This window comes from Cucurbita maxima, unplaced genomic scaffold (assembly GCF_002738345.1).
Source record: "Cucurbita maxima cultivar Rimu unplaced genomic scaffold, Cmax_1.0 Cma_Scf00021, whole genome shotgun sequence".
Taxonomy (NCBI): Eukaryota; Viridiplantae; Streptophyta; class Magnoliopsida; order Cucurbitales; family Cucurbitaceae; genus Cucurbita; species Cucurbita maxima.
This window is the reverse complement of record NW_019272037.1, coordinates 3,192,267-3,214,659: the sequence shown is the minus strand read 5'-3', so window position 1 is coordinate 3,214,659 and position 22,393 is coordinate 3,192,267. Positions and strand designations below refer to the sequence as shown.

The following is a 22,393-nucleotide window of genomic DNA, read 5'->3' as shown; positions in this document are numbered from 1 at the left end:
GTCTTCACTGGCACTTGATTCCTTCTCCAATCGATATAGAATTCCACAATTCACTCCCTTCAGGGCCTAGCGTACATCGCCTCTTGTCCACCTTTTTGGGGCTCAGTCTCTTCGCTAGCACATCGCTGGGTGTCTAGGTTTGATACCATTTGTAGCAGTCCAAGCCCACAGCTAGCCGTCCGAACCCCAAGTTTTTAAAACGTATTCACTTGAGAGAGATTTTCATCGATGTGAGATCCTCGATTTGGATTGTATTTCTAAATGCTACAAGAATTTTAATGAAACAAAGAATGGAATTGGAGGATCAAAGTAAAATACAAAATGGCAGAGAACAATGGAGAGACTTTCACTTTCTCGTTCTGGGTTGCTAGTTTAGTTTGCGATCATAAGTGTATTTTAACGGGTTAGAACTCGACTTTATGCAAGGTTAGAGATACGAACCTTTGTTCATATACTTTAGATCAATTACTGAAGGAGAATCACTAACGGTGAAAGAGTCCTAAGTAGTAGAAGGGTGGAAGAAAACAAGACATTTGGAAAGACTCACGATAAAATATGAATTGAAGTCATGTAGATAGTGCTCTCGCCAAAATGAATACTTTAGAGTTTAATGATTGTCAAAGTAGATCGAACAATCAATCTTTGAAATAATAATCGGTGTCTTATCTACTGGAAAATCTAACTCACCAAAAAAGAAACTTCTCGGAGCTAGTCGGCATCGGATTGTTCTATTATTTTGTCAAAAACCCTAATCTTTACCATCATAATTCTTTTGAGGAATGATTCCTCAAATGGGAAAAACATGCTTTCTTTCATTGGTTATCATTCACCTTGAGCTGTACTATATGCTTTCTTCCAGTGATTGGGGAGACCTCCAATCCCACCACCAATCTACCCAAAAGCTCATGCAAAGACCCATCGTCAACTATCCAATGCTTCAGCTGTACTCCAAGTCGAGCGTTAAACATGTAAGTTGAACGTTGTTCTAAGAGAATTAAACAAAAGAAAAACAAGTTCTAGTAGAAACACGTTAGAAAGATCAAGAAATAAGTTACATGACTTGACTAGTCATTCAAACAGATAGATTTTTCTCAATCTTTTCGACGCATAGGAACAAGTAAAAAACAAACGTCGTGATGAGCAAAGAATGAGACGGGGTCCTTCAATGTCATCTCATACAAATCGACGAATCCAAGTTTTGTTTTTTTTTTTTTTTTTTTTTTTTTGTTATGGAAGATCGGTTTTGTTTCTCCTATGTTTCTCGTCGGTTTTTAAATAATTGACTCGGTCGTGGTCGTGGTCTTGGTCTCATTTTACTTGACTCGAACCCGGGAAGAATTTGGTTGGTGGTCCAAAGGGTATGTGAATTACAAGCTGGAAAGGGTGTGTTATTTTAGAGTTACTAAGTGTTGTGCTGTCTTGTCTTTAGGATAATTGGGACATGTTTTTTTTTCAATGTTTTTTTTCAATGTAATCATCATTCAGAAAACAGAGTTAAATCATATTGCTTTTTGTCTCAGTTTGCTCCTCTCCTTGGATTCCACCCTCTCATCCATTTCTCCTTGATTTTGGGGTTTGGAGAATCTTTATTTATTTATTTATTTATTTTTAATTATTTCTTTTAATGCTTCCTAGTAGGATTTTGGAATAAAGTCACCCAACTGTAAAATAAACCAAAAATTAAATTAAACTAATCAACTTTTAGATGATAATTAATGTGGTTTAAAAATATTAGGGTTTACTTGCTTAACCAAGAAGCATATGTTTGGAGTGGTGTGAAAGTCTAAATATTTGTTAAAAGGGTTGACTTATTTAAAAGAAAAAAAATTATAAAATAAGAACATTTAAACGTATTTACGTTTTGAAATGTTTATAAAAAGTCAAATAGTAATATTGCAAATTTTATAAGAATAATGAATTAATAATCTGAAAAAAGAAAAATGTTCGGGAATGTTAAACTTTCCATAACGTTTTAATAGTTGTTCTATCTCAAGTGCCGTTTCAAAACATTTATAAGTGTCAAGAGTAACATTATAACTTTTGAAAAAATAGTAGATTTTCAAAAGTTGACTTTTTATTCAAGGACGTTTTTCCAATTTCAGTTTAGTTTTGAAATAATTATGAAATGTCAAAATTAATATTACAACTTTCAAAACAAAACAATAGCAGATAGTCTTTAAAACAATAACATCAAACACGTTGACTTTTCTACTCCAAATGCATCTCTAAAAAAGTCAACATTGATATTGCAACTTTGGAAGGAATAGTAAATCTAAGTCTCTAAAACATTGACATCAAACACATTGTCTTTTCAAAAGCAAGTCTTAATAGAGCAACGGTCATTATTTATGGACTCAAACTTAAGTGACCTATCTAGGACAAGGATGAAGCTCAAGTAAAACTAAAAAGAGGTCCAAACTAACTAATATCAAAGAATCAATAAATGAGTTGTGCTCCACCGTAAAATACTGCTCGAACCCAGACCTAACTAGTTTTCCTCGAAATACATCAAACCATAACAATTGACTAGACATCTAAAGATAAAACACTATTTAAACGCAAGTCACAAGAACGATACCAAATTGAGGCAAACTCTAAATACTAGATATCATCTCAAAATAACCGGGACACCCGAAAAAAACAAGGTGAAGTCCACAAATATCCTTTATAATTTAACCTTAATAGAAGAAGGAGAGAGATAGAGAGAGAGAATATGATTTGACAGCATATGAGTGAGGGGATGGGCGTTGCTTGTTGGAGGGAGACGAGTGGAAGTGTTGTGAGAGTGACAAGTGAGTCCATGATTAACTCACTTTGGCCCCATCCCACAGTGGCACTGAAAAACATGCCACTTTTTCCCTTTGTATTTATTTGTAAAAGTAAAGTAAAGTAAGCCAACCCCTTCTCCTCTCCTCTCCTCTTCTCTTCTCTTCTCTCCTCTCTGCCCATTCTTTACTTCTATACTGAAACCCACATCATTTCTTGACACGGGTTTTGTTTGAATTTTTCTTTTTGAGCTTTCTCTCAAATCTTTAAAACGTGTCTATTATAAGAAAGTCCAATGTGAGACATCGTGCACAGATAAAACCCTTTCAAAATCATCAAAACTTCATATAAAAAACTAAAATTTTCCTTTTTTCTTCGTTTTAAACAACAATAATACACATTCAAATTGTTGGGAATGGCTCAAAATGTTGCCTACAAACTTGACAAGTGATTTGAAGAATGGTGGAGTTGATTTGCTTCATGGCATGTTCTTTCAAAGCAAGAGCTCGTTGTAGCTCACCTTGTGCTTCTTGTCTCATTCTCTTCGCATTGGCTAACTCTTTTTCAGCTATTTCAATTTGCTTCTTTGCTTCGTTTCTTGCTTCTTCAGCTATAGCTTTCTCTTCCATTGCTACTCTCATTTGCTCTTTAGCTTCCTCTTTTACCTTAAAAAAATCCAACCCATTTCCTGTTTTCTCGTCGTGATCGTCGTCCCCATCGTCGTTTTTCTCATCGTAATTGCACGAACCAATCGAAAGCTGTAAATGGGTCGAGTAATTTTCGCGTCGTTTCGGCGAAACGGATAAGTGAATGGAAGTTGAATTGTTGGAGAGTTGAAGTTCCAAGTTTTGTGGATGGTGAGTAATGATCCTTTGGGGAATTATTGTATGGTTTTTGTTGAAGAAGCTGAAATTTGTATCTGAAGAAGGGCTTGGAGTTGGACTTGAAGCTGTTCTTGATAAACATGGAAGCTTTTGTTCTGATTGTTGATGATGATGACCCAATTTGCAGCTATCTTGATGTTCTATGAAGCTCTCCACCCTAAAATTAAACCAAAAAAAAAAATGAAGAACAAAGCTAAGATCCAAAAAAGTGTATAGAAATTAGACAAATTTGGAAGGTTTTAGGTTTTTGAAACCCCAAAAGAGGCAAAAAATTTTGAAAATCATGAAAACCCATTTGAATTCAAGAAATTAAATCAAAATCAAAACAACCCATCATCAAAAAATTGAATCTTTTTGTGAAGAACTTGTTAAGAACATGAACAAGTACATAATTTAATAACATTATTAACTATGGGACCAATAAAAAAAATAAAAATACCAAAAAAAAATCGCTGTCCTGACAAAGATTTATACTGATTCTCGTTGAGAGATAAAAAAAACCAAGAACTGATCATCGGAAAATGAGCCAAATTGCGACACAAAAAGCTGATTATAAAAACTTGAGCTGTTTACGATGATGAATGTTTGTATATTTCAGTCAGAAAACATCAGCAGCCATTAATAGAAATGGAAATGCAAGATACTCTACTAGCTCGCTAGCTCGCTAGCTCGAGTTGGTACGATCAAATCATCGCTCCATTCAAAAGCTTAAACCGATAGAATAACGTATAAATACCTTGAGAAAACCCGACCACAATCGCAGGAATGGCCTCGAGTTCCACATGTTTTTAGATGAGCTTTGTAATCGGATTGAACAGCATAGCCTTTAGAGCATTTCTCACAAACCCATTGCTTATGGTTACTATGTTTTCTTCTAAAGTGTTTCTTTATTCCCACCAAATCCCCCAAAGCATGAGTAGGGTTATGGTGTAAACAGCTCGGTTCGGGGCAGACGAAGACTCGTTTTCTAACCGCGGTTGTCGGCTCGGTTCTCTTCAAGAGCTTCCACGGCACCTTGTGTCGACGTCGATGCATTTGTAGATTTTGATCTCTTTGAAACCCTTGATTACAGATCTCGCAAACGTAACGATCTGATTCCAATAGGGTTTTGGGAGAAAGAGAAACGACTTCGGCATCTGGGTCTGTTATGTTATATTAAATTAAGCATAACTCAATTGAATTACTACTCGAAATGAACCCGAAACCAATATAGATATGCATACCTGGAGTCCCAGCAGGCCTTCTTTTTCTTTTGGTATTGGTTCCATTGCTTTCAAAGCAATTAGGCAAAGGCTCAAAGCAAGGAAGGGAAGGGGAGGAGAGATCAGCCAGCATGGGAAAAGCTCTTCAAAGCTTCAAAGAAGAGAGAGAGAGAAGAAGGGCCAAAGGGTTTGAATAATTTGGAATTTGAGAAGAAGGGTTGCAGAGATAAATTGGAGGGTTAGAGAGAGAAAGAGGAGAGAGAAAGAGGAGGGGAAGGGTAATGCTTTTGGGGTTCTTCAGCTTTTGTATTATAAATTAATGGGCTTTTAAAAATTTCAGCTTTTTGCATCAGCTTTTTCTATCTCACCTTTCTTTCTCTCTTTACTTCTTCCAACCATCTTCACCACATGTAGTTATTGAGTTTCCTCAAATCAAACTTTTCAAAACCATATATATATATATATATATATATATGTATATATATAGTGAGAGAAGAGTTTAACTCATAAGGAAGCAAAGGACTGATCTTTAGAACACTTTAAAAAAAAACAAAAATAAAAAACAAACAAAAGTTTTTACTTAAAACATCAATCAAATTCGTTACCTATACATACATTCGAGTTTGTATATATATACATATCGACATTGTTATTATATCACAGAAAAATTGATCGTTAGAGAATGTCTAATATTATGATAATAAAAATTTAGTAAAATAATTATTTATTAATTTTTTTTAATATCCGTCTAGATATAAATATCTATTTATATTTTCATTAACATTTCTATAACATTGAGATGTGGACGTTTCAGTCGATGTGACGTTTAATATCGAGTTTAAAACAAACTCTTATCCTCTTATTTTTCAATAATTAAAAAAAAATAAATAATAATTGTTGAATAAAACAGTAGACATTCAACTTTTTCAGATGTGTAAATAGAAACTATCTTAGATTTTCTTTGCCATTTTTGTGTACTTTTTTTCGTTAAAAAATTGTAGAGTGTAAATTCTTTCTTCAAAGATAAATTTATTGGAAGTTAAAAAATTGAAATTTCACCATTTTTAAGGTAAAATGAATAAGTTAGCATCTTATGGTCTCGACATTCTCTTGCATTCTCTTCAACGTCACTATGTTACTTACTTGTCTTAAATTACTTCTAAAAGGTAAAGATTATCACTACAGATCAACACGAGCCATTTTAGTAGTCTCACTCACATGTTTTATAGGCAATCCCCCAACATAAAATTGTTTCAAGGTAAACGCATTTAATTTTGGAGGTCTAAGCAACCAAAAAGAAGATACATCTTATTAGTATACATAGTAACTTTGAGTTCTTTTAACCATCATATCATTAGGTTCACTTTCATTTAAACGTGGTATCGGTTCATTCATGTTTCTTATTTTTACTCGAGCACCACATAATATAATTATTACGGTCAGCTCTATTGGCTAAGACACTCGACAAAGAATCAAATATTCAAATCACCGATGAAGAGAAACAAAAATCACTACCGAAACAATACGATGTACAAAAGATGAAAACAAACACAAAACAACTTTTTAGAGAAACCAGTTCTATTCAGCATAGTTTTACTAAAGTTTATTGTTCCAAGAAACAAAGGGAAAAAAAAAGGTAAATTTTGAAAATATGTGATAAAAAGAGGGGATAGGACGAAAATACCCTCAGGTTTGTAGTTAAAGTAGGGTTTGTTTTATCCTAGTTAGGGAGCAGCTTTTGTAAAGGTAAATCAGATGGGTGGTGAAGATGTAAAGTCACCTTCAGGGGCATAGTGGTCAATATCATCATAATTATGTGTGTTAAGAGATTTATAGTCTCCTTTTTCCACATGCATACAAAAGTAAGATGTTAAAAATAATTAAATTCAGCCTGCCCAGTAAATGTGAGATTTTTTTTCCTCTAGGTCAAAGATACACCCTCTATTTTCATTCAATAACTTTAATTAATATATATAATAATTTAAATTCAAACGTATAAAAATTTGAACCTCTAGCCCACTTTTTTTAACCTTTCGAGGACGTACTCAAGCATGTCGCGTAAAAATAAACATAAAATTACTTACTCTAAAAGGGATTGTGTAAGAAAGTTTTTAAAATTTTCTTACGATCGTACAAATACATGTTTTGAAGCATTAATAAGATTTGACGGAGTGAAAACGTACCCTATAAGAATTTATGAACATATGGGGTTTAAGTGTTTGTGGTTTGTGAATGAATTGACAAGAGATTCTAAGGGCTGTGGACTGCAACATTCCATGCCATTCCTTCTTGTCAATACATTCATTGCTTATACTATGCTACGATGCATTCATTTAATGGTATAATATTGTCTATTTTGATCATAAGTTCTCATGATTTTAATTTGGGCATTCCAAAAAGCCTTATAAAAGAGAGTATTTCTTGATTATAAACCCAATATCATTCCCTAAATTACGACTTTCATCATCCAATAGTTAGTAACTAAAATACATTAATTTTATACTCGAGTTTACTTAAATTTTTAAATATATATATATATTAATATTTTAAATTTGAAGAAGACATAATTGAAATCTTAAAATATTTTGTATTATTTAACCTATTTAACCTAAAAACCTAGTACTGAAAAAAAATCTTTAAAAATCTTATTATCAATTATTGGTTAAACCACTTTTAATAATGGTGAATTTTACCATTTATTTCAAAAATATTTTTAGAATAAAAATCGGTTAGAATATTTGAATATGTAATAAAAATTTATTTTAAAAATATTTTTAGGATTTTATTTATTTAATTTATTTTGTAATTTAACGTTATTGGCATAAAGTGTGGTTATTTATTAGAAATAATTGAAACTTTTTCATCATTTAAAATTACAGATTTGTTAAAATAATAACCCTGCCACCCATCAGTAATCATTACGACACGCTTTAATACTATTTTTGGGGAAAATGGGCTAAAATTTAATGCCATTCACGGTTAGTAACTCCTACGACGGGCAGCTAGGGTTGAAACGAGAATGTAACTAATAAATACGTACGGGCAAGGGATAAAAAGCAAACCCGGGCAGTAGTACATATGTTATTTTTAATACTCGCTTCATAATTGGAATAGGCCGTCAGATGACTGTGAAAAATAATCGGACGATCCAAAATGGCTAAACAATTTTGAAATTTCATTGAATCTAGTTCGTTGGAGGGAGTAAATCAATCAGAGCCGTATGATTTTAGAGGAGAGAGTTTGGGGTTTCGATCTAGTCAAGTGCACCAAAGAACTGTGCGAACAATGCAGCCGATCGTAGCCCTGAGAAAAAATGTCTGATTTTCATTGAATTATTGATTTTAGTCATGATGATATGAGTTCACCAAATTTAAAATAGGCATGCCGCATCTAATTCAAGTAAATACCAAATCTTGATTTCTTCTTCAAGATAGCTCATTATTTAATGCTCATAACTACCGTATTTTAGTTATTACATTAATAATATTTTAGTTCACAATTATATTTATTTTAATCACTTTAAAATCAGCTCAAAAGTATTCTCTCAACAAATTATCATAATATTTATTTACAAAATGTCGATATAATTAACATCTACTACATTCTAAAAGTCAAATATTTTAACCATTATACTTGCAAAAAAAAAAAAAAAGAAAAATTAATATGAATAATATTTATATTCATATTTATAAGGATGGTATGAATAAGTTATATTATAAGAACAAAACTTTGGTATAAAATATAATATATAAGAGGAGACAAAGGTGCATGAAGGTACCATGATGCTTGACAGCTCCAAGATATAATTCTCAAGGTGTAATTAACTTTATAAAAAGAATCTTAAGGGAAACTTCAAAAGTTAATAATGGTGGCTGCTGGGTTTGGTGGTTGTGGGAACCAAAGAAAATAAATTTAAAAAATTAAAAAATTAATAAAAAAGGTGAAGAAGAAGAAGAAGAAGAAGAAGAAGAAGGATTGTAGGACCAATTTAATTTCATGTCAAGCCCAATTAACTTCATCCCTACACCAAATCATGGATCTTATCTTTATTTGTTTTTTATTAATTTATATAAATAAATAAATAAATAAAGTGTTCTAAAGGAGAAAACAAATATCTTAGAAATTAAGGCAGACCCACATGAATAATTAACTTTATGAATTGATTTACAATCAAAAAAGTTATGGGTTTGTTGTTGTTTAGTGGTTATTCATTTGTTTTCGCATAATTAATTGACAAAAAGAAAGTTCCTAATATTTAAATATTTATATTAATTAATTAATTAATTAATTAATATTAAATAATTTGATGTTAAATTAATGGGGGTATGATTGGATTTGGGATCAAAACACACACATAAACATGATTGTGCCAAAAGGACATTCTTGCATGTGCATGTTTTCATCAATCTTGGACTTCCATCATCTTCCCTATTTTTTATTTATTTTATTTTATTCCCAAGTTGATAATAACATGACTTGTTTTTTGCTTTTTTGCATTAACATTTTCAGCCTTTTGTATTTTCTTTTCAGAATATCAAATGCCCTTGTTCAATGTCTTTTGAAGGAATGAGAATCAAAATGGGGCTCATATTAGATCGTTACTCCGTTCATACTCATCCTATATTATTAGATCTCAATTTTTATAAGATTTGGCGCGTTTTAAAATCGTAAACCTGATGGTGATATGTAATGAGTAAAAGCGGACAATATTGATAATTAATTAATTGAAAAGAAAATAATTTTATTGCTTTATTTGTATCATAATTGATTAATCAAGTTAGTTACGAAGGTAGCGTGTATAAAAAAATATTAATGAAAGAGGACAAGTATTCAAATGATTTGGTTGATGTCTATTATTGAGATCAAAGCCACATGGAATCAAATCCATTTTTTTTTTCTTATTTTTCAAACTTTTATAACGCCAAAAAAAGGGGAGGCTACATTAAATTTCTAGGGTTTTATTGATTACAATATCAAATTATGTTGATATATATCTATCCTATTTGTATTCATATGCACTCTAGCTATGGTAGAATCCAACCCTATTAATAATTTATCTACCTAATTTGATATATCTTATATCTATATATATAATACAAAGAGATATGTTATATTTTTTGTATTATTATGAGAAAATACAATGCGCAAATATCTGAATTAGGTTCATGTTGTTTTTATCGTAATAAAAATTGATTTTTTTAATTAATCTAATAAAATTTTGATTTAGAGATTATTTTAAAATTTATATATACCTCAAAAAAAAATTAAAATATTCAATAATGAAAAATTATCAGTTTATATTGGGACGGGCCTTCTCTAACCACATCTTGAGGCTGGTTTGATGTTGAACTGAAGTGAATGTCGGCTTCCGAGGTCGAGAGTTTTTTTTTTTTTTTTTTTTTTTTTTTTTTTTTTTATAATTATTTTTCATTTGGTGGGCTGGGCCCAGAAATTTGTCACTCTCAAGTCTCGCCTTAATTTCCAGCAAGGGGCTGACGTGGCACGTCTATTTATTAAAATATTCTTTCCTCTAGCGCCACTCTCGGAAGTAAAAATTCGTTGTTTTTCGGAGTTTCATTTCTTTATTTATTTCAACTTAAACTAAAATAGGTTAGTTTCACAAAATGAAAGCTTAAAATTAATAAAAGGATGAAATGAATATCATTGATGTTAATAATTTGAGTATAATTAGTTAAACAATTATAATTTCAATTTAGGAGTATTCAAATCTGACAACACCACCACATATTATTGAATTTAAAAATTATAAAATAACAATTAAATTATTATCTATCGATGACAAAGTCTTGCAAATTTCCTGTGCTTCCTATGGTAAATTTGTATTTCGAGAGAAGAGCTCCTACAAGTGAGAGACAAGTTTTAAGAGGGTAAAAAGAATTCACCTACAAGTAAGAGACAAACACTTGTCAGCGTGCAAACAAGAACAAGTGTACAAATAAGAACGTTGGGCCCACAAACGGGATGGATAGTGAGATGTATATATAATAATAATAATAAATACACATAATATATATATATATCTATATATATGAATAGTATAACCCCCACCTATGAAAACGAAAACCCATATAAAAAGGAAAAAAGAAAATGGAAATTTGCTTCTTAAAGGTGGAATGGTGATGTCTCGAAAGAAACAAACCATGTGGAAGTGGAGAGAGACGTTTCTTTTGCATCAAAAAGACAAGGTCGCTAAAAAAATAAAAGAAACTGCAAAAAGTCAAAAGCTAATTTTTTTAAAAATAATAATAATAATAACAAATTAAGAACATCAAAAAGCTCCCCACTTTATCAAAAGAAGCCACCGTCTTCTTTCCTCCATTTGCCTCTTCCTTTTCACGTAACCACTGGATAAGCATGTTTCCATGCTGTTCATACCCAATTTTTTACACCATTTTAACAAATAATTATAAACTACGCCTATATACTTCCCAAATTTACTACGTTCATATTAAAAATACTCATAAATTTTATATTTTATTTCAAAAATATCTCTTATCTCTTACCCTTTCATTTTTATGAAAATAATGAGCTTTCACCTGATGTGGAGCTCAAGAAGGCAAGCAAGATCTTAATGTTGATTAGATTGTGATGTACTAAGCATCCAAAAGCTCAAATTCAGCATTCGTCACTCATCACTCGTCGACCGTATCTGTGCGAGTAATCCAAATCTGCAGCAAAAACAATCAATATTCTCAGTGCCCAGGAAAAGTAATGAACCAAATCATATCATTCTTACCTAAAAAGCTGAGGCGGGGTTTACTAATGAAAGTTAAACGCTCCATTCATATCAGACACATCCATCCTATTTTCCTTTGTTCTTAATATACTTACCTAGCTACCACTAAGTTTTACCTTTAATATTGCCCCCTCAGCCTTTCCCCACTTTTTACTTTATAGTTCTCTTTATCCTCTCTTTTGTGATGATTTTAAGTTTTATTATACACTAGAAACTTGCAATAGTTGGAGTGCAAGGTCGAATAGGTATAGCAGGGCTATTGGACCTTTTCTGTTGCCCCAACGAGGCTTCAGATAAATTAAGCATTTCAGTAAAGCAATCGGTTAAACCCAACCAAACTAGGCATTTTGGTTAGTTGATATACCAAGATTGAGGCTAAGGGTGTGTTTGGATTTAGAAAAGAATGGTCTTAATGATGATTATTCAAAAAGTTATTCAAAAGTGATAGATAAAAAATCACTTTGTAATCGAATCACTTTGATGGAGTGTACCACAAGCATGCAAAAGAAGCAAGAGAATAAATTTGTGAGATCTCTCATCAAGTGGAGAAGGCAACGAGTGTCAGGGAGGACGTGGATGGTGAGAATCCCCATTGACTGGAGAAGGAAATAAAAAATTCTTTATAAGGGTGTGAAAACCTCTACGTAACAACATGTTCTAAAAACCTTGAGGGGAAGCCCGAAAGGGAAAGCTCAAAGAGAACAATATTTATTAGCAGTGGGCTTGAGCTAGCGAAGACGCTGAACCTCAAAGGGGGTAGACAATGGATAATGTGTCAACGTAAACGCTGGGCCTCGAAAGGGAGTGTATTGTGAGATCCACACATCTATTGAAGAGAGGAACAAAACATTTTTTATAAATGTGTGTAAACCTATCCCTAGCAGACGTGTTTTAAAAACTTTGAAGGGAAGCCCGAAGGAAAAGCCCAATTAGACCCAGTTCAGGATTGCTCTAAATATTACAGCATAATCAGTTCCCATCATCTGAATCACCACATCCGCTAGAAATGTTCCCCAAAACCTGATTCAGATACAAATAATAATAAACTGGTTGGCATTAAATTAATTAGCAACAAGGAAACAATTTTATCAAGCCTATATCATGAACTGGGCCATGTTTGAACAAGAAAGCAAAAAAAAAAATTAAGCAGTTCGATTGATTTAGTCACCAAAAGTTTCAATGTGTAGACCTTTTGTTAGTTCATTGGGCCGAGCAAAGTCATCGTGCTTCTGAAACCCAGATACCTTAAAGCAGCACCAGCAAGACCCTGTCCAAATTGCAAGAACTAGATATCTCAATATTCAAAGATAAACCTGAATGGGTACCTAATGGATGCCCGTGGCCCGTGGGCTAAAACTAAAATTGTTTCCGGAATACCTTCTAGTTTATGAACTTTTTTTTTTAGAAATAATATTTTAATATCTTAAATAACAAATGGATGGGTGGACCATAAGTAGCGTTATAGACGATAAATTTGTGAATCCTTAAGATATTCCTAGTTTTCGTGGCAGAACCTCCCCTCTCTCAAAAGAGATTCCTCGCTAAAACGGTGGAACTTCCATGTTTTCATAAGATATTCCTTGTTCCCACGAGCGAACCTCATGCTTTCAACCTTATCATAAGATTTTCCTTTCCAACTTACTCTCAAGATTTTTAAAACGTGTATACTAGGAAGAGGTTTTTACATCCTTATAAAAAATGCATCATTCTCCTCTCAACCAATGTAAGATCTCACACTTATGTTACATGACAGAAAAAAAAGACTCATTCCACTAAATATAAATGGTAAGAACTCCTACTGTAAATAGATATCAAAGGAGGGGAAGGCTTGGAATTGCATCCCAGTGAAGTTGCTTGTAGGAGTGTCTTTTGTTCTGTTTTTTGTGTAATCAGTTTATGCATATAGTTAGTCTGTGGGTTAGTAAGAGCTAGATTATATCTTGGGAGACTTTTGTCTTAGGAAGGAGTGTACAGCCCTCTCAAAAGGCTCACTTGTAATCGATCTTGGGCTACTTCAGTGATACCAATATACTGATTGTAAGGGGATACCTTGCACAAACGGTAGCAATCCAAGTCCACCGCTAATGGATAATGTCCGCTTTGGCTCGTTACATATCGACGTCAGCCTCACGGTTTTAAAACGCATTTGATAGGAAGAAGTTTCACTCTTATATAAAAAATATTTCGTTCACCTTTTCAATCGACATGAGGCCTACTTCTTTACAACTACATAAAGAAAGCAAAACTTCCCAAGTAAAAGAAGCCAGTTGGACAGAAAGAGCATAAAAGCAAAGAAAGACAGTCTCAGCTGCTTTAGGCTGTGCTCTCTAAACCATGGCATTTATTTCTAGGATCACACATCAATAATGCTTTCGATGTTACCGAGTACCTTTTTGATGATTTCCTTTTTAATTCAATGGTTGGCCGCTTGTTGGAACACCTTCCCAGATAATGTCCTAGCAAGCTGACACAAGAGGAAAGCTTCTTGAGGGGAAAAGATTTATAAAACCGATACCTTAAATATCAAGGATTGCAGGTCAGATGCTCCATCTGTAGCTGCTAAAGTTTCACTTTGCACAGATTGAGTCCAATTTGTAGACTATCTTCAAGGTTAGAATGCCATAATGATTCTTCACTACATGGGCAAGGACAAAGTTTTCTGACTTACCAACTTACACAGGCACTTGATTCATGTATGAAACTTCAGATATAGCGACACATCTAAATTTTAGATGAGCAAATCAAGAATATAAAATTTTTACCTAACCCACAGGCTTAGGGGAAGTACCTTGCAGGAACAAATGAAGAAAGATTTCTGCTTCAAGGTCTCCAGATGACAACTTGGTTGAGCAAGGAACGTTTAACTTTTTTTCTCACTGAAAGCAATGCATCTCTATAAGATGGTCTCCAACCCCTTCAAAGAAAAACGTGTGAAATAAATTCAAACGATTGAAATGAAATTTGCATAAAATGGATGTGCAGAAAAGTTCCTGAGTAAGCCATATGAGATAAGCCTCCTTCAGCCACATAAAGGCTAACTACAGGTACAGTAAACTTGTGCAAACATTTCCAGTAAATACAACCCGGTAGAGATACAATAGTATGAAATTTCAATTGTGGTGTGAGATCCCACGTCGGAGAGGAACAAAACATTCTTTATAAGGATGTGGAAATCTCTCTCTAGAAGACACGTTTTAAAAACCTTGAGGGGAAGCTCGGAAGGGAAAGTCCAAAGAGAATAATATTTGCTAGCAGTAGGCTTGAGCTATTACAAATGGTATTAAAGCCAGACACCGAGTGGTGTGCCAGCGAGGACGCTGGGCCTCATGTGGATGGAGTGCGATATCCCACATTAGTTGAAGAGGGGAATGTGTAGGAACTTGAGGGAGAGCTCGGAAAGAAAATGTCAAATAGGACACTATCTGCTAGTGGTAGGTTTGGGTTGTTACATGTGGCCTCACACACCAAAAAATATGAACTAAGCATACATTCTAATTTGGCATTTCGAAACCTTAATGTCGACCGAGTATCAGCTGTTGGATACAAGAATCGAGACTCTCGAGTCGAAAGATCATCTTTCTCTTCAAGGTCTTCCTCATTCATGGCACAATCAGTTTGGCCTCTGTTTGTAATCGATTTCATCAAAGGACTGAAGTAACTGCACATCGCCAATACAAGATCAGCCTCCTGAAACTAAACTGGACATCTAGAAACTTGATGATAATATATGTTCCCTTCACCACTTCCTACAATTTAGAAGAACGGATCCCAACAAACATACTTTAGCATATTACTAATCATTTTCTGTATTAAAGCGCAAAGTCTCGATGGAGCTAAAATGCTTCTAAACAAAGCAACAAACGAAGAGGATTTGTGCAAGCTCATATAATTAAGAATTTGTTGAAATTCTGGGTCAAAAACACCTGAAATTCGCTGTTTCATGCCGGAAATTCAATTCACTGAAAGAGTTAAAAGAGAAAGAAGTTGGCCATTTCTTGGATTGGAAGCATTGGCACAAACCACAAATTGACATTTCTACGCCCTGAACAGCTGAAAAACTGCTGAACAATTTGCACCTTCTTTAGAGAACAGTAGCGATACACGATACAACAAACTAGAATCCTGATATTTACACAAATTGAAGTATCAATCAAGCGATTCAGCTAGTTAAGTAGAATTTGATTGCAGTATCATCTAAATAGCTGATTCAAGAAAACCAGTGCGTCGTCTAAATTAAACTAAATTTGGAGGTGAAACTGTAGCAGGAGAAACAGAAGCTTACGGGATATGCAAGTTTCTTGGAAGCGGTCGGTGAAAGGAAGGCGAGTTGAAGCGCAGCCAGAGCAGTCGTCATGGCGGGACACTTGCCGCCATCGCAGTATGATAGTATCAGTTTAAGTGTTCAAGACACAATGCTCGTCCCGCGCAAGTGTTGAACCTAAAATTATATAAAATTCTCGTGAAATTATAAATTTTAATAATTAAAATACTAGAAACAGAATATTTTCAAATAGATGTCACCTTAGTTTATCAATACTATATTGGTCATGCAATTTTTCTTACAAAAATATTATTAATGAAAAAATAGATAAATTTTGGGTTTAATCCATTTTTGTGATATAAAAGGAGAACGAATCATTCCTTGTAAGGGTGTGGAAATCTTTATCTACCATATGCCTTTTAAAAACCTTAAAAGGAAAAGATGGAGAACAATATCGGCTAGCGGTGGGTTTGGACCGTTACAAGTGGTATTAGAGTCGGGTGATGTGCTAACAAGTGGTATTAGAGGTGGTGTGCTAGCAAGAACGTTGGGTCCAAAGGGGTGGATTGTGAGATCTCGCATCAGTTGGGGAGGAGAATTAAACATTCTTTAGAAAAATGTGAAAACCTCTTCTCTTTCCTATTAGACACGTTTTAAAAAACTCAAAAGTAACAAAAAAAAAAAGAAACAAAAGACAATATCTGCTATCATTGGAGATTGGGATATTACAATTTTGACCTTTCAAAACGTTTTAAACATAAACATAAAATTTAAATTCCATCCAAATTGGAACTTAAATAAATAATAAAACTTCCGCCCGATTTAACACCTAATGGTCTCAGCATTCTCTAACATGGTCAAGTTACTTATTAAACACTCAATGGTCCGACATGGTCAAGTTACTTATTTTTCACTTTCAAAAGTGAAAGTTATCCCCGCGTATTAACACATATTCTTTTATGATGTTTTGTTCTTGTTAACGGGTTTCTTTAAAAAAAAATTATAATAATATGACTCATCATAGAATTACTCTAATGGAAACATATGATCAAGATGGCCAAATTGGTAAAGGTGCCAGTTTCCGGTGACAAAAAGTTTATTATTGTGTTAATTACCTTGCTTAATTTTGTATCACTTATTAATTAAATGAACTAATCCTCCCTTGGCTATCTGTTTAATTTATTAATCGAGTTCGACTAAATCCTCTAAAAAGGGTTTTAACGAGCAAAATTTAGTTAATTTAATTATTTTATTTGAGACTCCAATCTTAAAGTTTTTTTTTTCCCTTAATGAGTTGGACTCGAATCTTGGTTGTACTTGCATATGAAGATGCGACAACTAAATAATTAGAGATTATAGACCAAACAAAACTATTAATTCGTGACAAAAAATAAAAATAAAAATAAAAATAATTGTCGTATGGGTTAATTTAAAATAATAATAATAATAATAATAATAAAAAAGTCGGAAAATTGGAAACTGAAGCTGTCGAGTTCTAGGGTTGGAATCGTTCTGTAATGTTGGATAGTTAAAAATGATTATTGGCGTTGGGTCGGGTGCATGCACGAGAAACCATTTATATAAAAATATACTAATACCACCAAGCATTCATAAAATTAATTAATTATGGTTAAATTAAGTAAATATATGTAACCATATATCAATATCTTAATTAAAATATAATATTCACATTATCCACTTTCACCGGTTACAATTTGTCAGGGAAAAATTTACACCCCTTAGAAGAAATGTTTCGTTATGAGATCTCACAATTCACCTCGCTTAAGGGTTCATTGTCTTTATTGACACACCGTCGCCTAGTGTCTGACTTTGATACCATTTGTAACCGTTCAAACGCCTAACGTCGTTATTAGCCTTATATGAAATGTTTCATTCCCCTCTCAGCCAATGTGGGATCTCAAAATCTATCTTCTTTTGTGAGTCCAACGTCCTTATTGGCACAACGATCAATGTATGACTCTAAAACCATTTACAACAGTTGAAACACACTACTAGTCCGTTACGTATCGTCGTCAGTCTCACTATTTTTTAAAACATGTGTGTTAGAAAGAGGTTTCCACAGCTTTATAAGAATGTTTTGTTTCCCTCTATAATCGAAGTAGGATGTAAAAACTAAAACGAAAAGTATGCATGTATGAGAGTATGTACATGTATGGGCATGCAAATAATTGATATCTATGAAATGAGAATTTTATTTATGAATTATTATTTATTTTTTCTGGTCAAAATTTGGAGACAAAGTCTGCGTAAAAGAAAGTAAGATATTAGGGAGTGAATATTGAAGGGATTGGAATAAGTTTAGTGTCTGATTGTGTATGGAAAATCCAAAGCCTAAACCAGAATTTTCCAGCCAAGCTGTCCACTGAATTACGGACAAAACTGGCTACCCTATCCTTCTTTCCAAACACCTATTTAACCTAAAAACATGCTTCCATATGCATTACCAATAATTAATATTATTACATGACACCAAAGCTTCTCCTTTATTATTATTTTTTTTTTCATTTTTTTTTTAATTTTCCCTATTGAATGGAGCATACAAATAAAACACCAATAATAATAATAATAATAAAAAAAAGATGTTTTTTTTTTTAATTTTGAAAAATGCTAGTACTCGATGTATAATTTTTTTTTAAAAAAATTTAATTTATACTGAATTCTCAATGATTATATTTTTTAAATAAAAAAATAACAACGAAATGGTACGTAGAATCCAAGTCAAAGCTACATATATAATATACATTAGTTCGGGATCACTTCGTCACATGCTTTGAGTTAATTAATTAATTAATTATATGCCCAACATCAACAATTAAACTCAATTAATTATTCAATTAATCACTTCACGCATGCATCTAAGTTGAAGTTGTAAAGGTGCATGCATGCATCAATTGAGACCCAATTTTTATTTTTATTTATTAATCTAGTTTATATTCTCGTAATTATATTTATATAATTCATCATTACCGTTTTAAATTTAGGGCTAATTATATTATATCTTTGTTTGAACTGGCTCTTATAAGTGAGTGGGGAGGTGGGAACCATGATTCAGAAACTAAAATATGATTAGCTACCTTAATTAGTTTGATTAATATCCTTAATTTGGTTTAACGAACTTAAATAAATGATTCACCATAATTAGTCTGTTCGGAAAAAATAATATATTATTATTAAGGCTGCCTCAAAATTTTAATTTCTTGTGGTATATTTGCGGTGGTGAATTATTGCTGGAAAACCCGAAATAGTTCACGGGTCTGCTGACAAATTTCCGAAAAAACCCTTTCTGACAGCCGAAATTACAATGGAAGGGACTTGTATTATTAATATTTATTAAGAATTTACCGATATTTATATATTAAGGTATTTATAAAAAACGTTAAAATAATAAACGATTTAAATACACGGTTCAATCACATGTATTTTGCCTAAACGATTGTCTCGTGATAATAGTCGAAAAACGTATAAATTGACCCGGGCACTCGCGAAATAACAACAAAAATTGCATTAAAGTGTAACTTATATCCAAATATGCATTATATTTCCAAATTCAAATATCAAGACGGTAACGGCTCACACTTGTGATTTAGATCAATATTTAAAATCCGCTACAATATGGTCATGTTACCTAGGCTCCTTACTTCAAGAGCGAAAACAATCCCCATAAAAACAATAGGAAAAATTTACAGTAGGTCACCGACATATAATTGTTTAAAATAAAGCACGTTTAACTATAAAATTTCTATAATCGAGCCACTGAAAAGAAAGGTGGTGAAATCTTACGTATTTTTTATAAATTTGTGGAAACATTTCTCACGAGGTTTCGTTTAAAAAGCTTCATTTTTTATCCAAATATAAAGCAACCTCTAGGGCTTGTTTGGCATCCCAATATATACTCAATCAAACAAATCAAAGCTCCCACACACAGAAAGATAGAGAAAAAGAAGAGAGAGAATGGACGGAGAGAACTCCAACTATCATTACAGAGAATGCCTCCGGAACCATGCAGCCAGTCTGGGCAGTTACGCCACCGATGGCTGCGGCGAATTCACCCTCGACGACACCTCCTCTCCGACCAACAACCTCCACTGCGTTGCTTGCGGCTGCCACCGTAACTTCCACCGCAAAATCACTTACATCGCCGGCGGTGGCCGCTCTTCCGCCGCCACCGCAGACGATCTCATGGACTACGACCAAGCCGCAACCGATACCGAGAGGAGCGGCGGCGGAGGAAAAAAACGGTTCCGTACGAAGTTCACGGCGGATCAGAGAGAGAAGATGCTGGCATTTGCAGAGAAATTAGGTTGGAAATTGCAGAGAAGAGATCTTGACGACGAGATCGAGAGGTTCTGCCGGAGCGTGGGCGTCACTCGCCAGGTTTTCAAGGTTTGGATGCACAATCACAAGAATTCTTTTTCTTCTAATTCTGCATCCACTGGAAATGCCTCTTCTCTAACACAGTAAATAAAGATTAATTAATTTAATTAATTGATCTTTGTGAATGTGATTAGAGTTAAATTAAAAGGAGGCCTAATTTTTCCTTCCTTTTTTTCCCCTTTCAGATCCCTTTGTTATTCTTGCTAAAAAGGGTCTAGTTTATATATCAGTAATCCGCCTTTTTATTGTAATATATAAACTAATTTGCTTAAGGAAAAAAAAAAAAAAATCTGAATTTTTTTCCTTATTTTATTTTATTTTAATTTTTTGTGCTTTTTCTCCATTTTTTCATGAAAACTGACCGTCTCTGATCATTGAGTTCTTGACCATTTTCCATTTTCATCCTCCAATTATTAGTTCATCTCAATTTTTTTTATCTAAATTAATTAAATTTTTTAGGCCTTATATAATAATTATTAAAAAAAAACATAATTTATTTCATAGATTAATTTCTTTAGAACAGAGATTTGAAATTCGAATATTTTTTTTATTAATGCTAAATAAATAAATAAATATGATTATTACGTACTCATAACCTCACTAATTAATATTAGTTTTTAATTTTTTGTTTTTAAGTGATATGTGGGATGGTGTTGTTTGAGTTAGCTTTAACCATTTTTAGGATTTTTTTATAAAACTTTAATGTCTATAAATGAAATTATTGTGCGCTTATCATGGTTTTTAATTAACATATTATGTTTTAAATCGTACTTTTCTAGACCAAAAAAGAGATAAGACTTGCATATTCATAAATAGCACTAATTTTTTAATTAAAATAAATAAATTTTATACATCAATATAGATATATATTTTCGACCGATTAAACAAAATTAAAATTTAAAATTATTTTTGAAATAAAAGGTCAAATAATAACATAATATTAAAATATTTAAAAGTTTAAATAATGTAAATGGAAAGTGACTAAGACGAAGATTTGCGTTCAAATACGAAGCTACCAAAAACAATAAAATAGTTAAATTGTAAGTTTAAGAAATGTGTAATAAATGTAGTAGGTCTTAAAATGTAATTTAAGGGAAGTTGGAGGACTAAACTAAAAATTGAAATAGAAAAAAGGTTAAAAGAGTACGTAAATATAAGGCCAAATGGGCATCGCCTGTGCTGTCGACTTCATTCCACGTGGTAAAGCGATATGATGTGGAATTATACCAAAGGTTGTGTGCTGGTGTGTTGGTGAAGCCTCCACCAACCACCACCGTTGGTTCCATGCCATTCCCATATTTCGTTTGTTTTTTTGTTTTCACTTTCCCCATCAGCTCACGTGAATTTTCTGCATCCTCACTTCTAATCTTATCTATTTCTATTTTCCTCCCCTTCTCTCTTTCAATTTCACGCCTTAGCCACTCCTTTTTTTTTTTTTTTATCTTCAACTCCAATCAATCCCTCCTTATTCCCCAATAAATTATTGGACGTTGTAGCCAATAATTTTGCTATTTAATGACAAAATAATAATAATAAAAAAAAAATCATTTTTTACATTTTATGATTATTAAAAAATAAATAAAAAAATCTTAAATTCACACCAAATATTTATTTAATTTAGAGACATCTAATTTATCCACACTGCCCTATCCCTTTTTGCCGTTCGAATGAGGGCAAAATAGTAAATTAAGAACATCGATAAATCATTTCTTTTAGACTTGGACCCTTTTATCTTTTTTTTTTTAATGTAAATTATGAGTTTGGTATATTTTAAAATTTTATTTTAAGTAAATTTAATATCAACTTTTATAAATATTTTTAAATGGGTGATTTATCCTTAAAATTTATATCTTAAATTTTTTGAAAACTAATAAAATAGTTTTTAAAATTTTGTTGTTGGTTTTAATTAAAAAATGTTTTTGTTTTAATATATTTTCAAATTAAAGGCATTATAAGGAAATTAGAAACATAATGATTAATTATTGACTTTTTGTATAAAAGGAAATAACTATATATTAATTTTATCTCGCGAAATTGTAAAAAGATTTATGTCTTTTCACGTTCAGTATTCGACAGATTTTTGTCGTGTTTCGAAAATCATTGTTGTTTTGAAATTTGTTACTCCAAG

The 22,393-nt window shown here is 32.6% G+C and overlaps 2 protein-coding genes and 1 long non-coding RNA gene across 6 annotated transcripts; 1 reads left to right on the top strand and 2 right to left on the bottom strand.

Annotated features, from left to right (window-relative positions):
• Positions 1-3,115: 3,115 nt before the first annotated feature.
• On the bottom strand, positions 3,116-5,129 carry LOC111495827 (protein SHOOT GRAVITROPISM 5-like). Its single transcript, XM_023146024.1, has 3 exons — positions 4,874-5,129; positions 4,387-4,792; positions 3,116-3,807 (listed from the first exon to the last, which is right to left on the bottom strand). Exons 1-3 carry the CDS (start codon positions 4,983-4,985, stop codon positions 3,168-3,170), a joined length of 1,158 nt encoding a protein of 385 aa, XP_023001792.1. The 5' UTR covers positions 4,986-5,129; the 3' UTR covers positions 3,116-3,167.
• A 7,207-nt stretch (positions 5,130-12,336) lies between these two features.
• On the bottom strand, positions 12,337-16,015 carry LOC111495849. 4 transcript variants are annotated; one of them, XR_002720370.1, is made up of 5 exons: positions 15,121-15,587; positions 14,181-14,523; positions 13,999-14,073; positions 12,799-12,876; positions 12,337-12,629 (listed from the first exon to the last, which is right to left on the bottom strand). It is a non-coding gene; the product is annotated as an uncharacterized LOC111495849 (long non-coding RNA). The 4 variants fall into 4 exon arrangements; XR_002720372.1 differs by having other exon boundaries at positions 13,999-14,244; positions 14,398-14,523; XR_002720371.1 differs by lacking the exon at positions 15,121-15,587 and adding an exon at positions 15,892-16,015 and having other exon boundaries at positions 13,999-14,523.
• Positions 16,016-19,756: 3,741 nt separating this feature from the next.
• LOC111495841 (zinc-finger homeodomain protein 8-like) lies at positions 19,757-20,554 on the top strand. Its single transcript, XM_023146044.1, has one exon. It carries the CDS (start codon positions 19,843-19,845, stop codon positions 20,350-20,352), a length of 510 nt encoding a protein of 169 aa, XP_023001812.1. The 5' UTR covers positions 19,757-19,842; the 3' UTR covers positions 20,353-20,554.
• Positions 20,555-22,393: the final 1,839 nt, after the last annotated feature.

Bases quoted from the DNA above. Each gene is read 5' to 3' on its own strand.
- LOC111495841 (XM_023146044.1), top strand. From the start codon at position 19,843: ATGGACGGAGAGAACTCCAACTATCATTACAGAGAATGCCTCCGGAAC.
- LOC111495827 (XM_023146024.1), bottom strand. From the start codon at position 4,985: ATGCTGGCTGATCTCTCCTCCCCTTCCCTTCCTTGCTTTGAGCCTTTG. The intron at 4,793-4,873 runs GTATGCATATCT...ATAACATAACAG, and splicing joins AAGGCCTGCTGGGACTCCAG to ACCCAGATGCCGAAGTCGTT. The intron at 3,808-4,386 runs GTATTTATACGT...GTTTAATTTTAG, and splicing joins TGTGGTCGGGTTTTCTCAAG to GGTGGAGAGCTTCATAGAAC.